We start from the raw sequence: 17,691 nt of genomic DNA, 5'->3' as shown, positions 1-17,691 counted from the left end.
TTTGTAGGATTTATACACGTGATATCTCTGTCGTATCCATTTTAAACATTTTATTGTAATCTGCTATTGTTACACGTACTGTATCCGGTGTATCTGTTACTCTACTCGATTGCATTATTTAATCGATCAATCGTATCTGCTACATTTACCATAGCAACCACATTTATCATGCTTATCGTAGCTGAATAAAATCCATAACAAACTATATGCACTAGATCGCTGATTTTTATGCACTCGTAATACACGAAATTCAAAATAGAAAAATACCTGAAATATCCGACACAGAATAAATCTTACGATAATTATAACATCTACCACGCTTATAACGCTTATAAAAATATTCGTTTGCATAAAAGTTCGCAGTCCAATAATCATCGATTCGACATCCCCGAAAGCCCTGTAATGATCTTTAATAAACCCATCGCTCACCGATAAACCATCAAGCTTAAGCTTCCACTTCCATCGAGCTCTATCATAAACTCCATAAAGAAAGAAAGAAAGAAAAAAAAAAAGAGAAAAAAGGAAAAAAATCCCCCCGGAAGAAAATCTATTCTCTGACCAAAGATCCTCTGTCTGTCTCACGCGACAGAAACGGGTCGGAAGCGGAGTTCAGTGGAGGAGGAGGACGACCGCAAGGTCGTCGTTGGTCCATCGACGGTCTTGAAGAAGAAGAAGAAAAAGTCGAACTCGTTGGTGCGCAAACTGAGCCTGAACAAATTTCGTCTGTCGACGGAGCAGGAGCCGAGGCACACGCCCGAGGGTGGTGACAGCAGTCGATCACAGAGCCAATCGTCGCAGGAATTGTCTAGCCTCTCCGACAGCCCGTCGAAGACCGCGAGGAAGGGGCAAGAGATCGAGAGGCTTGGCCATCGCGACGGATACGAGGCCGACGAGCAGCCTGACACGTTATACGACGTGGACAGGGAGAAGGGAGAGCCGAGGAAACCGGAGAAACCGACGGAGAAACCGGTGAGCACGGTGACCGTAGTGCAGCGCAAGTCGCCGTCGTTAACTATCAGGAGCTTTTCCACGAAGAGTCAGTACGGTGAGCGATCCCTCTCTCTCTCTCTCTCTCTCTCTCTCTCGCACTTACACATATATGCACTCTCTTTCACTGTCACTCATTTTTTCTTAGTCCATTGATTCCTGGCTTGGGGTTGGTTCCTGATTTGGGTTAGGATCGTGGAAAAATTGATGGTTGTTGAGTTGCGAGTTACGTGTACGGAATGTTGGATGGGGGATGTGAGAAGGATTTACATTTTACATTATGTGGAGAATTTTGCGTAGAGTTTACGTGGAATTTCTAGTCTGCATAGAGAATTTTATATATGGAGTTATATGGGATTTGTACTCTGGGTGAATAGAATTTTACTTACATACAAAGATTACATGGAATTTCTATTCTACATATAAATAGAATCTTATATTATGTAAAAGTTATTGTATAGAATGTGTGGAATATCTACGTTCTATGTCTAATACATAGAATTTTGTGTATGAAATTTATATGGAACTTGAATTGTACGTGTATAAAATCCATAGAATTGACATGGAATTTGTGCTGCACATTGTACGTGTAGCATGCGGAATGTACTGAATTTTAAGTATAAAATTTACATTCTATACATTGAAATCGTCAATCAAATAGTAATTGCCAATTATTGTAGGTACATAAAAATTCTGTATTATAGTCTATCAATCATTCATACATGTATTGAATCATATAATTATATTTATATACATATATGTATAATACATTATAATATGGAATGATTTACGGTTACTCTATGACTGATGATCAAGTGGAGTCTATAACTTGTAATTGGTAAAATAATGCTTTTTAGAAGTTTATGAGATTTCTTTGCATTATGGTTCTTTATGGTGGTTGGTTCTATTTTGATCGAGGGATTTGATTAATGTCACTGTTAGTCACTGATGAATGGCACGGATTAAAATAATATGATTCAATTGGTTCTGCTTTATGTTAGGTTTTAATAAATCTGACAGACACTGATAGTATTATACATATTATAGTAATCGTCGTTTCATTATTGTGCTCGTAAATTCTAGAAAATTGTAGAAAGTTCTAGAAAATTCATTATAATATGATAAACGGGCATTCTCTTAATATCTTGGAATTAATTTACGTGTTGTAATGTAAATCATCAGACTGCGACAAGTGGTTTTAGTTTCGGTTTTGGTTTTTCTACTTGTTAATTATTTTGTATTTTTCCAAATCTTTTAAATTAATTAACGCCATGTAATACCATTAGCACTCGAGTGCATGATTCGAGGTGTTAAGAATAATTAACTTAACTGCTCTGATCCAAATACGATTTAACTTTAATAGGATTTATTAGCTAATTAGTTTCAGTTCAATGAGCAGCCACTCTTTAATTAACTCAACTGAATTTCCAATACTAGGAAATATAATTAACGTGGAATAAGTCGACTCAAGTTACAACGAGTTATTCTATCTGACTCAAGTACTCGATCTAGGCTTCAGGATAATTAAATACTTAATTCTGATAACTCAACATCCACTTTTATTTTTACTGTTTTACATTACACTAACATTTTATTTAATTTAACTCTCCGATTTCAACCTCAACATCCACAACCACATCGCTGTTCAACATCCATCTTGAGTCTTATTTTCTAACAACACTCACACTTTAACTCGGCCGTTGAATATCAACTTCAACGTCCACAACCACATCACTGTTCAACATCCATCTTGAGTCTCATCTTTTTACAACACTCACACTTTAACTCGACCGTTGAATATCAACTTCAACATCCACAACCCCATCACTATTCAACATCCATCTTGAGTCTCATCTTTTTACAACACTCACACTTTAACTCGACCGTTGAATATCAACTTCAACATCCACAACCCCATCACTATTCAACATCCATCTTGAGTCTCATCTTTTTGCAACACTCACACTTTAACTCGACCGTTGAATATCAACTTCAACATCCACAACCCCATTACTATTCAACATCCATCTTGAGTCTTATCTTTTTACACGCTCTAACTCAACCATCAAAGTTGAAGTTTAGTTCATGCTTGCTGTTCTACAACCCTGACGCTTTAACTCAACCATTGAATTTCAACCTCAACATCTACTATTCTTTGACATTCAACTATATCCTCATCATACCGCATAATACGAAACTTGAACCGCTACGTACTAACATCCTGTAACCTACGTTCGAAGATGTCGTCGTCTCGACTCTCAAAGACCGCCACATCATCATCATCATCATCATCATCATCATCACCACCATGACAATCACCACCATCATCACCTGAAATTGCCATTGAACGAACCCTGCGAATCCGACGAATGAACCTGGTGCGATTATCCGCGTGCGCAGATTCCCAATCCTCGGAGAGATCTCCTCGTCTGGAAGCTCGGTGCAGCTCGACGCTTCCCTATGCGCTTTCAAAATGGGCGGAGCAAAAGCCGCCGAAACCAACGTCGACCGAACCACCTAGAAAATCCAAATTGAACACGAAATCCGAGTCCGAGTCTGGAATACCAAAATCGTCCCCTCGCGAGGTTAGACGAAAATTGTCCTTATTGGAGGAGAAACGGGCGATTTTTCAGCGTCGTTTGTTCGAAACTACTCGTGACACGGATTCGGGCGAGACAGTGATCGCTGTTACCGTCGACGACGACGATAAATCGCCGTCAGTGACGGAGGAGAAGAAACGAGAGGAAAATCAAACGAAGAAGAAGGCGAGGCATATCAGTGTGAAAAAGTTCGACACGTTCTCCACGTTCGAGGGTACGTTCGACGAGGAGACTGGAGTTGGCTATCTGGCTGGTATCGAGGAGGATTATACCGAGAGCTACGATAGACAGCACGATAGTTACCTGGCTACTGTGGGGTCGATGATGGCCGACAACGCGGAGAAGAGCAAGGTCGTCAGTCAGGATAGCATGGTGAGGAACTACTTGTGTACCCACCGTAGTTTTTCTGTCTTTTAATGACTCTTCTCTTATTTTCTATTATTGTAATATTTATTTATTTATTTATGTACTTTAATATGGACAGTATGGCGAGAAACTACTTGCGTGGTCACCGTAGTTGCTTTATTTTCTTGTGGCTCTTCCTTTGGTTTAGTTTTCTTATTATAATATTTATTTATTTTGATATGGCTTCGATATGCGGTGAGAACTTGTATAGTGACCGTAATTTTTCTGTTTTGTTTTCTCTTATACATGTCTATATTTATTATTACAATATTTAGTTTATTTATCTGTATATTCCTATTATTATTATTATTATTTTTATTTTTATATCCGTTTGTTTATTTCTGGTTTTTTGGTGACACTATAGGGAACATTTCTGCGTTTTTCTCTTTTAAGTTTGAATGTTTTATTGCATTGGGTGTCTTTTTTTCTTACTATCTTTGTCTCTACGATTTCTTTGATGCATTTCTCTTTGAGTTTTTTCTTCTCTTCTGCTTTGGAATATTTCACTCGGTTTCTTTCTTTGGTGCAGCAATGTTGTTGATGATCTTTTTCTTATTTTTAAAACATTTTTATAGTAAATATCTTTACGTTTCGCTCCTTCTAGGAAGCTTTTCTCTTTGAACGTTCAACACATTCTCGCTCTTTTCTGACTTGTAGTTCGCAAAATTTGCGGTTGTAAAATTTCACTAGCCACGTTAGTCCAATTATATACAATATGAAAGAGCGTTTGCGTATTTAAAACGTACAAAGTATTGGAGCGAATTACTCCACTTGGCCGTAAACAAGTCCCCTAACCTGCCCCAACCTGAACCGACCATCCGCAAAAATACGAGATCTTTCTTCGACTTGGAGTAAAGACACCGAACTCGATACTCGTTAAAACTCGTGTACTCGGCTCTAATATTTTTCTCTCTTTGGATTCCTGTCGTCATTTGCATAATCAGGTTTCCCTTTCTCGATATCGACACCCGACACAATTTCAAAACACCGCGAACGTTTCTTTGCATCTGTTTGCCCGTAGAAACCTGTAATCCTACGACGCAGGAATCATAAGGTAGTCTCGTTCTGCGGTTAGGATTTGCGGTTGCCGCGCGTCGAACCCGCTCTCTTCGCTTTTGTCCCGTGTATTTTTCACTCGACCAACCCCTGCAACGACCGATGCTCTCGAGTTACGTGGCCTGCCGTGCTTTATCTCAACAGTGGCGTCTTCTATCTCAACTTCTATATAGCGTAATAGAGAGCTGAAAAGACGATTAGTCGAACGAATACCTGATTTATTATTTCTCATCGACTGTTTCTCATGGAATGTTTAATACGGAAATACGGAAAGTTTTAAATGTAGCGTTTCTATTTCCCGCTTTGTACATCGTTTCATTTCCATCGTATCAAATTTTCTTACACGAGGATGCTATCAGGTACAAAAACGAATAATCCAAGTTTGTTAGCGAAACACAAAGTGTTTATTCGAAGGGAAAATACTGCAAGTTGTTCGTTCAAAGTATTCGTGTAACTTTTATTCGTCGAATGGTCAACTCCATCGCGGAATAACGTTGCGTCTCTAGACAAGTTGCAATCGTCAGGGACTTGACGAAGGAGGACGATCCGTGAAATTGCTGCGCGATAACGCCAGGCCGTACGCTGCTTCTATGACAAAAGACACGAGCTTGTAACGAGTCTTGGACGTCCTGCGGCAACCAGCTGATTCCTTAGAGACATTAATCCTTTGGATTGCCACCTGTTCCGATCGATGTAACGCGCTTCACCTGTTATCCGCTTCCAGTTAGTGCACACGATAGAAAAATGGGATGGGATGAAAGTTTCAAGAGATAGAAAAATGTGTCGACGATTGTGGATCTTGTGCAAGCATTTCGCCGTGGTGGAATTCCAATTGAAATTTCAATTTAGAATTCCAAATTCTACGCGAAGAAAATTATATTGTATCGGTGAGTTGTGGAAAATTTGAAGTAAGGCTTCCTCGTCAACGTTACTCACGATTAGTAAACAGGCAAAAATTCCAAAACATAAAGATATCTTCTTTAAAGGCGCCAAGTTAGCCCCTTAAATATTCCACTGCCTAGTTACTTCACGTATAGTGACTTAATATTGTGATAATATTTACAATTCTGTACAAATATAATTTATGATTAGCATACAAAATTGGTATTTGTCATCGTATGCCGGGTAATTTAAACGAAAACACGAAGCAATTTTTCAAGTAGAAAATTTAAATGTTTCTAACGAAAACCTGGCGCTTTTAATTCAGCTTGGAAAATTAATATTTATCTAAAATTAATATATATTTATTTTGCTCTATAGCACATGCTCTATACACAGAGAATTATACAGAATTTGTGATTCTAATTCTAACGTTCAAGTCTGTAAATCTTTCCATCTTAACATCGACATTTCTCCAAAAAGTTTCGTTATTAAATTTTGTTATTATCTAAAGATGTAACTGAAGATGAAGATGAACGTGATGTTACGATGACATAATTTTCAAACTTACGAAATCGCCAGATGTGAGGAAATTTCTAAGTGTGATAATGCATGTTGTTTTTAAGCGAAACTTAGCTGCCATTAAACGCAGTGTACCATAGCGATGTTGCTGCATTATGGAGCATTGTACAACTGGCAACGTTATGGCTTCTACCTTTACAGCAGACTATAGTTTATGGTTACGGCTTCGTGCGGTATTTTCCATGGCAGATTATTCTGCTGAGTGTAACCATACGTCACACCTATCATATTTCTAATAGTCGTTTTATTTTGTAGAATACACGATGATTCTGTTTATGCTACATTAGTATTAGGCGATGTTTCTTTTTGTTCCAATTTCGAATCCTTTGGTCAATTAATAATTTACTTATTAAGACGTAGAATTTTGCTTGTTTGTAAGAGAAGAAAATTATGGTTGATTATGATTGAGTATATTTATTTATTATAATTCTAATAAGCAGAAATAGGGATTAATAACCGCTGCAAATAAATTATTATTTATATTATTAATTAATGATATCATTAATATTTATATTATATTATATTGTTAATATTAATGATATTATAAATTGATATTATTATTAATTAAATTGATGGCAATATCATAATAGCACATTATGCTAGTATAGTATGTAGTGTAAGCATACTTTATTATAAATTGATATTATTATTAATTAAATTGATGGCGATATCATAATAGCAAATTGCGCTAGTGTAAGCATACTGAATGGTAACTCCTAAAAGTAATACTTAAAAGTAATAAAATATGGAAACACGCTGTATTATTTATGAAATGTGTAATTATCTACAATTAGAACGTGACAGAAAGAGATTATAACATATTACGATATTATTTGCTTGCAGAAAAGATTATAATTTGTTACAATACTATCCTATCGCTATGAAGAATTTAGCAACTAGCGATTTTCAGAAATATATCGATTAATATCATTATGGTGTACCGATAAACTACGATCGTTAATTTTGGCACAGTCCTAACGATTTCAACTAAATTGAATATTTTTGTAAACGTTTAGAGCAAAATGATCCTCGCTTATAACGTAATTCAAATCTGTTATAAAAATAAAATAAGAAATTACTTTTGTATGTAACAAACTACGATAATTCGAACAAAGCTACGCTCATCTGCTCACACATTTTTGAAGGAGTAAAAAAGTAAATAAATAATGTGAGAATTAAATTAAGTAGCGTTTGATAAAACATTGTCGTGCGTCACGGTAGCTTTCTATTGACAAATTTACATTCTAAAATGATTATCACCGGTGAATCATCCGCTTAGAGTTCATCTATCGGTTCGTAATGCCGAAGAAACTTTGATTCTCGTTAGTTTAGACGAACCTGGTAATGAGTGAACATCGGTCAGGCTGAACGCATTTGCAGTAGCATTTTAAGTAGAACATTAATCAGAAGCAATATGGGCGTGAAAAAGAAGAACAAGAAGACTGTATCGTTTCTGAATATCTCTGAATCGAAAGATAATTCGAAAAATCGGAGATGGTGCAGGGTTAGTTCTTTAATTATCTTTAACTATTTCTTTCTTCTTCTTCTTTTTTTTCTTCTTTTTATTGATCATGTGATTCGATGTTTGATTATTATTGTGTTCGTTTGTTAGTGTCTAGAGTTAGTTAATAATATTGTGCAGTGAAAGCAACGACGAATGTAAATTAAGAAGAGAAAACAACATCGTAAATCAGATTCGGTAATATTTGCATTGGGAGTTGTTGGATCGTTTTATTATGCTTCCATTACGTGCTTTACTTGCTACTTGTCGCTTTCTTCTTTGCTCGTAGCTCGATAAGATAAGTAAAGTTGCGAGAAAACGTAGAGACGCAACATCGTTGCATGAAATCGTGAAACGTAACATCTTCACGAATTATACTCGATATTAAGATAAATTAACGCGTATTCAACTTTCTATGACGACGTACAAGTAAAGTTGAAATTACAATTCAAATGCAAACTTGAAAGTTACATGCACCACATATATGCGATTTCAAATTTCACCGATTGTTTAAAAGATTCTGCGATATTCGTAAGAATCAGCTTAATTTCGAATCGAAGTAAAATACTACAGTGAATTGTAATCTTTCTTTTTTCCTTTTCGTACGTTTTAGAATGCTAATTTTGTTACACGAGTACGCATAATGATTATTGTATAATTGTGTCAAATAGCGAAGAAAATAGTTGCATAACGAAGATAAGAGAAAGAGAAAAGTAATAAAAATGGTATTATTCGTTTAAGAGTATCAGACAGAGAATAATGAGTGTTTGAGATAAGTACTATAATAAGCCTTTATTTATAACTCGACCTGGATAATTTTTTTAAATCACTAAACAACGTTGCCAGTTAGCAGGCAACTAAGTGAGCAGGAAATTAGGTGCCTTCAACGTACTTCAAACAGGATAAATTTCCAAAAGAAATAATTATAATACTTATAGAATTTTACACAACAAGAATGCTATTCGAATAACTGATAATAAATAAGATATAAGATAACATAGTCGGTCTAAAAATTCTTTATGTCGTTAAAACGTCAAAAAATCGTTACGACGACGATATAATAATAATAGAAAGAAATTTTGGAGTTTCTCCTCGTAATAAATTTTCCAAAAATGGAACGTGTTTCGAATAATAATAGAAGAAGATTCTATCTCTTCGAAACAACGTTATCATTTTATAATTTAAGTTCAACATTGATACGAATGATATTAATAATGATTAACAGGTCTGGTGTTAATAATAGTTGAAACATAGTAATAAAAATTAAACAACAAGAAATCGTTTATAAACGATAGATTGTCGAAGAATTGGCGATTAATGGCAATGGAATTTTGCTTTCTGTTTGCACAGTCGTCACAGAACAATGCGCCGAATGCCGGATTAGGCGATAAACGAGAACACTTGTATAAAATCCTGGTAATTGGCGAGCTGGGCGCTGGAAAGACGTCCATTATCAAGAGATACGTTCATCAATTCTTCTCGCAACATTATCGCGCGACGATTGGCGTTGACTTCGCACTGAAAGTGTTGAACTGGGACCCGCACACGATCATAAGGCTGCAGTTATGGGATATCGCAGGTTAGTCTTCTCCTTCTTTCTTTCTTTTTTTCTTTATTTAGTTTCTTTAAGCTTCTTCCCTTTTTCTTGTTCGTTTCTTTCGTGAATTGTTAATCCTTACGTCTTTGATCTTCTTACGTCTTTTTATTCTTCCTTCTGTTTTCTTTATCTCTGTACTCTTCGTGCCGTATGAATTATTTCTTTAAAACTTCAAAGTCGATGACTGGATAATGGTAAACGAATTTATTTTGCATGATTATTGTTATGGAGAAAGAATAAATTAGAATTCCAGTCGTTTATCGGATATATCTCGTGATATTAAAAAAAGCAATTGATTAGCGAAATTTTACGTCGGATAATCTTCTAATAATATATTAACGAAATGTTGCATGATGAAGATCATCGAAATTTAGTTTCTTTCATAAAATCCCATGTCATGTTAAAAAGCAACAGAATATTTCGTTAAAAATATTCTGCCATTGTGAAATTGTATGCCATTGAATTAAAATACGTGTACATATACCTAATTATAAAATATAATACAACAATCAAATTATTTATATATATCTATGACGTATGCAGTCGTTTAACTGAGATTGCTCGTAGAAGAATAATTCGTAAAATGAGATATTAGTAAAAATAAACTTGGCGCCACTGAGCACACCGCCTATGCAGAAGTTTTGTCGAAGTCTCTTTTTCCTAATAGAAACAAGCGCAGAAAATGTTTGTCGTATGAACGACATCATGTTGCAACACATTGAATAAATTCATTCCAATATAAACACTTGAGTAAACTTTAACATTATATAACGACACTAAGCAAGTCTACCTTTCTGTTTACTACTGACCAGGTCAACAGTAATTGGTCATTATTGCTATTAGCGTTGTAGAACTAATTATTGAATCAGTGCAACAACGATAATCAAGCCTACCTTCCTGTTTGCTACTGTCCAAATCAAGAGATTGTTGTATTAGTGTTGTATAATTAATTGTTGAATCAGTGTAGTATAACTAATCCTCGAATTAGTATTGTGTACCTAATGGTTGAATCAATGTTGTATAACTAATTGTTGAATCAGTGTTGTATAACCAATTGAACTAGCGTTGTACAACAACCAATTAATTGTTTACTCCTGTCCAGGTCAAGAGATTGTTGTATTAGTGTTGTATAATTAGTTGTTGAATCAGTGTCGCATAACTAATCCTCGAATTAGTATTGTGTACCTAATGGTTGAATCAATGTTGTATAACTAATTGTTGAATCAGTGTTGTATAACTAATTGAACTAGCGTTGTACAACAACCAATAATTATAACAATCAATTAATTGTTTACTACTATCCAGGTCAAGAGATAGTTGTATTAGTGTTGTATAACTGATTGTTGAATCAGTGTCGCATAACTAATCCTCGAATTAGTATTGTATACCTAATGATTGACTTAATGTCATAGAACTAATTGTTGAACCAATGTTGTATAACTAATCCTCGAATTAGTATTGTATACCTAATCGTTGTAGTAGTGCTATGTATTTAATTATTGAACCAGTATCGTATAAGTAATTATTGAATCAGTACCGTATAACTAATCCCCAAATTGGCATAGTATACCTAATGGCTGAATTAATGTTGTATAACTAATTGTTGAATCAGTGTTGTACAACCAATTGTTGAATTAGCGTTGTACACCAACCAATAATTACGTCCACTTTGTGTTTACTACTGTCCAGGTCAAGAGAGGTTTGGCAACATGACGAGAGTGTATTACAAAGAAGCAGTGGGCGCGTTTATAGTATTCGACGTGACGAGAAGCGCGACCTTAGACGCAGTGGTGAAATGGAAACAAGATTTGGACTCGAAAGTGCAACTTCCTGACGGTTCACAGATACCTTGCGTCCTTCTTGCGAACAAATGTGACCAGCAGAAGGAGGGTCTAGTGAATTCACCGGCGAAAATGGACGAATACTGTAAAGAGAAGAATTTCGCCGGATGGTTCGAGACTTCGGCCAAGGAGAATATTAATATCGAGGAGGCTGCACGATTTCTTGTCAATAAAGTGAGTAAAAATGATTGACAGATTCTGTATCTATTTGTTAATGAAATTACAAGGCTAACTTTTTGCCATTTTTTGTAGCGAATTATTAATTTAAAGAAATTGTTTTATTATCTAGACTAAGCCAGGATTTTGAAGATTCGTTAGATCATTAGAAAAATCATTGGTTAACGGATTATTTAGTTGTTATTAGGGTTAAAGAAATAATTGTTTTATGCAATTATAATTATTTTTTGAAATGAACAAATTTTGAAGAATCGTCGCAAAGAAACTGACACTATCTTTCATTCCGTGTTAATAGATCGAACAGAAAATTAGTAATTTTTTATTAGACTTTTATCGTCGATTATTTATGCAATATTCTTTTCATACGTTTCACCACTAATTTCACGCGATATTGTTACGAAGATAGACGATTTTTCATTAATAAAATTCAAGTCAAATTTATTAATGATTGTTTATTGAAATCAGTCGAAAGCTCAAGGAAACTTTTCATTGCAAAATGAAAATACAAAAATTCGTCGTTCGAAGAATATCATTTTATTATAATACGATGAATAAAACGTAATAATGAAATTAAGTAAACGAGTGTAGCTCTTAAACATGAGAAAGAAAATACTCTATTGGATATTTTCTGCCGTTGTTTTCCTTCATCTAACCGCGGAATTCAATTGACGAAGATACGTCGCCCGAGTTATTTATGGAATATCATATTGCCCTCCTCATTAACATACGTACAAGCTCGATGGATTTATCAATGACGCATTTTCGCGTCCGGGTGATCGTCTTACGGTGCATATTTAATTGTTGTTCGTTAACTGAAATTAATTCAAAGCCGTGACAGCGTCTATTTGACATCCTTCTTCAACATCGTTCAACTTCGCAAAACAAAAATTAAAGAAAATTGTCGAAATTTATATATAAAACATAAGCGTCAATCGACACAAGTGAAAAATTTCGAAAAATGCATTCATAAATTTCTTTGGTCTGCGAATATAAAAATGGTACGAAAAGGGGAGGCAACGAGGCGAAAATACGTTAAACAAATGTCAAAGAACATAATTATCGATCACTCTGATTCGTAGATGGCTGAAATAATAATAGTGGGTGCGATACACGAGAGACAATAATTTGAAAAGACGCAGAAAAGAATGTCAAAAAGATGGCCTCTGCGAATGGCTCGTATAAAAGTGGTACGAAACGAGGGAAACGATAAGCTCAAAATTCGCAGGGAAAATCTGCTGTTCAACTTCGTTAACAAACCTGTTTGCTTTCTTCTTGCAGATACTTCAGAACGACCAGATGATGAAAGGTAATGGCTCCCAGGATCAGACAGATGGCGAGCGGTTCGCATTGAATCAAACGCCAACGAGTTCAAAGAAATCCTGTTCCTGCTGACGAATCGGTGACCAACCGATAGCAGGATCGTCGGGTCCGTTATCGTGGTCCTGCCATCACCGTTTAGCCATCGGTGCCATGACACGAGAATGCAGTTCTGCTTGGTCCACGTCGACCATCGCCGTCGTCGTTGGATCTCGTTTCGATCGTGTAACCAATTTCCTCCCTGAGAAACGAACCATAATAACGATCATTCCATCGATCAAAGTCATCTTTTGTAAGATTTCGATGCTTCCTCGTACATCGTCGTACATGGTTACTGATTGAGAATTTATGAAAATCGAGCATAATTCTTCCATTTGATCTTTGTAAATATGCATACATATATATATATATATACAATGACGGACGAAAGAAAGTTTAAACGATACTGTTTTATTATGACTTTATTCGAGTTTTAGAAAGCGGAATTCTATTTTACGAGTACGATGAATAGAGGCGATATATATATTCGAAGAATGTGATTGTTACCAAAATGGTGAAAAGCATCCAGTACGAAGTTACCAATACTCGTATATCATGGACTGAGGGTTTTTATACATTTATAGGAAGGTGCAAAATTGCACGGAATGCACATAATATGATCCACGCTATAGTGCTTCGCATAACACTTTTCCATCGAGATTCCACTCTTTTGATTATATCCTCAACAATATTAATTTGTATAAAAATCTCCAGTCTAAGCGTGTGCAGGTTGCAATTTTAAACTTTCTTTTGATCACAACTGTTTGTGATTCACGTTTGTCGGAGGTTCGGCTGGGTTTGTCGAAGAAGGTGAAACTTGGAATGCTGAATAAGCGTGGAGAAAGTAGAGTTTTTAAAATATTGGAATTCTTAGACGTAGTCAGGCTGACTAATTCTTCATCAAAATGCTGAGAATTCACAATGATTTTATAGATTTTCTTTTGTAGTTCTCAAGGGATTTGAACGATTCTTTTTCTACTGTATATGAATGTATTCTGTTTCCTTGCGTTACGTTTCTTCCTATACTCATTTTAATTCCTTTGAGATCGAAGACAAGTTAAGAGTAGATAATCGAGAGTGTCATTTATAAGACGAATAGTAAATAGCAAATAGCAAATTAAACATTTAAGATAGACTTAACATCTTCCCTTGAGTTCTACACTAAATACCCAACTACACTGAATTCCTTCATCTGCTTTTAAACAATTTTAACGTTATCGTCCTTCGTGTCTTTACTTACAACGTGTTCTGTATGTTTTCCAAGTATTCATTGTTCGATTCCAATCATTTTATAGTCCACTTATATCGCTCCTTACTTTTGTAAAAAGAAAATTTGGAATGTTTCAACTTTTATGCGAATGTGATTAGTCTCGGCATTCTGAGCTCACCATTCTTCTAAATCTTCATAATTATGGCTTCCATCAGAAAGAAACAAAAGAATGATAAGAAGATTGTGAACGGATGAAGGTTGATCGAAAGCCAGCACCGCTTACAGGACGTTTTCGTTAACGCGAGACTACTACGACGAATAATCGATGTATCCGTCGCTGAAAGAGCCTGTGAAAACGCTCCTGCTAGAACTTTGCGACTCTTACCATTCCAAAAGATCGTTTTCACTACCTTAATTCTATATTTCGTTATTGCTGTACAGTATTGAACGCGAAAGTTTTAGAAACACGAATAAGGACAGCTATAATAAATAATTTCGACATAATGGATAAATGTCTGAGAGGTGGATTAACGAATACTTGAAATGTACAATTCGACTGTAAAGTAATTTGCATTTGTTAGGTATCTTGGATTTTTGTTCATTTTTATTCAGTAACTATTCTTCTGTAATTTTTACATTCGTACTTCGTTTTCTGTCTACACCTCTTGGTCTTAGAAGACTATGCTAACGTAAGCCTAACGAAATAAATCACTCTGACGTTTCAGCGATTTTTATATCAATTCTAAATCTTAAGTTCTACCTGTTTTCTCTTTATTTTTATTTTATTTTTGTTTGTTTGTTTGTTTGTTTTTTTATTAAGAAAAAAGGATATAGTGACAATTCACGTCGACGATTAACAGCGTTCACGAGTTAAACAACGAATTAACAACCTGTCGATCGTTAGATGTAACATTAAGAATTAAGAAAACAAATTTACTTCTAGTTTCCTGCTTTTTTTAATTAACGAGTGACGACAACACTGACCTTTATGGACACTGGCCGCGACTTATTCTAATCGAACTGAAAAGGTAGCTAAACTATGTTAGCCGACTATCGATCACTTACTATGATAAGTCTAGTTTACGTATATTACCGCTCAAAAGTATCTGGGCATTTATTTATGTACTCTTAATAGATTGCGACTTAATCGTAAGACGAAGAAGAAGCTTACGTTGGTTTAATTCTTTATTGTAATCGCTGTTACGATATTATAAAACGTTACAATGAAGTTACTTGCCAAAAGCAGAATATTCTACGACAAATTTATTTGTAGATACTAATCTTCAAAGTCAAAAGTCTCTTAAGTCAGATAAACAAAGTCTTAAATTAATAGAATATGAAAATAAGATATTATGGAGATTCAAAGATACAATATAGATATAATATAAAGATTAGAAGCACCAAAGTTTCTATTTGTTTTTGTTTTTAAACGTAAGCGATTAGTTATGTAAAAGGTCAATTGACAGAAGCTTGCTATTATTTCAACATTTACAATATTTACAAAGAACTGTACTCATTAATACAATTAGTAATAATTTTCATCGGTATTTACTAGTATGCGTACCATTAGCAAGTTTTTAAATGAATCATTTCGATTTACCTAATCTCCATTGATTTACAATTCCATTAAATTCATAAATATTTCATTAAATCTTTTCCATTGATTTACATTTCATTACTCGTGTGTCTATTATCAAGCAAAAATTGACGTACTAAGTCTAAATGTCCAGATACTAATGAATGGGTAGTATGATCATTATTGATCGTTCTTCAACGAATTTTGGTCCGTCGATGAAAACTAAAACTGTGTTCCACGTTGAAAGCCTGACTGCTTGGAAAACGTTTCATTTTCTATATAATAACGTCGACCTAAGTAGAGTTTTTTATACGAGTAATTATTAATGTCCACGATATATGTATTTAACAGAGGAAATGTCGTGAGTTTCTGCGTTTTTCTATGGAAAAATGACGTGGTGCCACGTGTTTTCCTGTCTCTTTTATCGTTTCTCCTTTTTTATTAAGACGAAAATACGTTGTTCGTACGTATTATATATTATATACAGATTGTATTTATATGTATAAGAAGCATGTTATATATACATATAATTTATAGTAAAGTGATTGAGATTCAATATAATGGCCTGTTGCAAAGCATTTTATTTTTCCTTCATTTCTGCCACGTATTTTTAGAGCAATTCCATTCTTGGTTTACTAATTCACACGGAGAGAAAAAAGGAAAAAAGAGAAAAAAATATTTTAACAAAAAATATAAATCCATATATCCCTGTTTCAATGTATCTCCAGTTAATTAAATTCAATTCGTAGACAAATAATTTTTCCTTCGTTTCTTGAGACTATCATTTGATAATAGTTTAAATGCAACTTTCGCTCGTACTTCGTTCATTCATATACTGACGAGAAAGGATAGGAAAATATTGGAAAATATACATCCGCATATTTATCCTAAATTAATTAAATTCAATTTGTAGACAGATAACTGGATGCAGTGCAAATAGCTTAACAATTTCACTCTTGTCCCACTCGAGTTGCTCAACTATGCATTAGACAATGAATATTACGTAGTGCAGGACACAGGCGTCCTTAGACGATCCTACTATCATAACGTTACGTAGAATGTACTCTCACTTTCTGCGATGCTATTAAACTGTCCACTACTACGATCAACCAGTATCCAATCACGTCGCAGTCCTCGAATTTATATAATCTTCGTGAAATCAGCATCTTCTTAAGTTTCTTCTCCATAAAAATCCGACTGAAAAATTTATGTCATTCGTGTATAAATTAATTTCTATCATCAGGATATAAAATCGATATAAATTACGCATATTGTTATCTTGTTCTTACTACGAACAGGCGCATCAATTCCATCGTCAGTGAGACTACAAATCCATGTACCATCAAATCTGATAGATGACAAATAGCAAAAAGAATTCTTGTATCGTTTCTCGGAAAATTCATCGTAAGAAATTTTGTTCAAGGTTGATTGCCACCAGAGAACAATTCTTCATGATGAAACTCTTCTGCTCCTTGGTCATTCATTCGCGATTTCATAGTCATCGTACCGTGCAAACGTTGTTGAGTAAATGGCACTAGCGAGCCGGAGTTCTTTTTCAACTGTTCATTGTCCGAAGTGCTTTTTAATTTGATGCTTCGTGGACTTTGTTTCTAAAAAATTAAGCAGTATATTCTTAAAATAGCGTAGAAAAGATCAGATCATTACGTAAAGAACGCGGTAACTTGAAATGAAATAATTTATTTCCATTGTTTCTTGTCCGAAAATTTTCTTCCATTTTCCGAACGGATAGTGGATTTGTTTGATAATTTTTTAATGCCTCTTTCCTACCTCAAACTCGTGCTATTTTTCATTTTATATTTTAGTATTTTATTATCCCATTATTTAATTAGTGTTCTGTACATGTTCCATTTTCTATTTTACTCTTTAGCGTTTTATTGTTTATTTAGTATTCTCTATTCTAGTT

At 34.7% G+C, this 17,691-nt stretch overlaps 1 protein-coding gene across 3 annotated transcripts in view; it reads left to right on the top strand.

The window, feature by feature from the left end:
* The window catches only part of LOC117230820 (ras-related protein Rab-32), a 57,587-nt gene extending 41,242 nt beyond the window's left edge, over positions 1-16,345 (top strand). For 2 of the 3 annotated variants that reach the window (XM_033488663.1, XM_033488662.1), the window contains exons 2-4: positions 9,361-9,589; positions 11,297-11,622; positions 12,904-16,345. In XM_033488663.1, the coding sequence (XP_033344554.1) occupies positions 9,361-9,589; positions 11,297-11,622; positions 12,904-13,017 (669 nt within the window). In that variant the 3' untranslated portion in view covers positions 13,018-16,345. Of the gene's footprint in view, positions 1-589; positions 1,046-3,387; positions 3,960-9,360; positions 9,590-11,296; positions 11,623-12,903 lie in introns of all 3 variants that reach the window. The other variant, XM_033488661.1, reaches the window with a different exon arrangement.
* Positions 16,346-17,691: the final 1,346 nt, after the last annotated feature.

The sequence above is a fragment of the Bombus vosnesenskii genome, unplaced genomic scaffold, assembly GCF_011952255.1.
Source record: "Bombus vosnesenskii isolate JDL3184/JDL3185 unplaced genomic scaffold, Bvos_JDL3184-5_v1.1 scf7180000013267, whole genome shotgun sequence".
NCBI classification, from domain to species: Eukaryota; Metazoa; Arthropoda; class Insecta; order Hymenoptera; family Apidae; genus Bombus; species Bombus vosnesenskii.
Note: the sequence above shows the minus strand (reverse complement) of the source record. Positions and strands in the feature narration are given on the sequence as shown.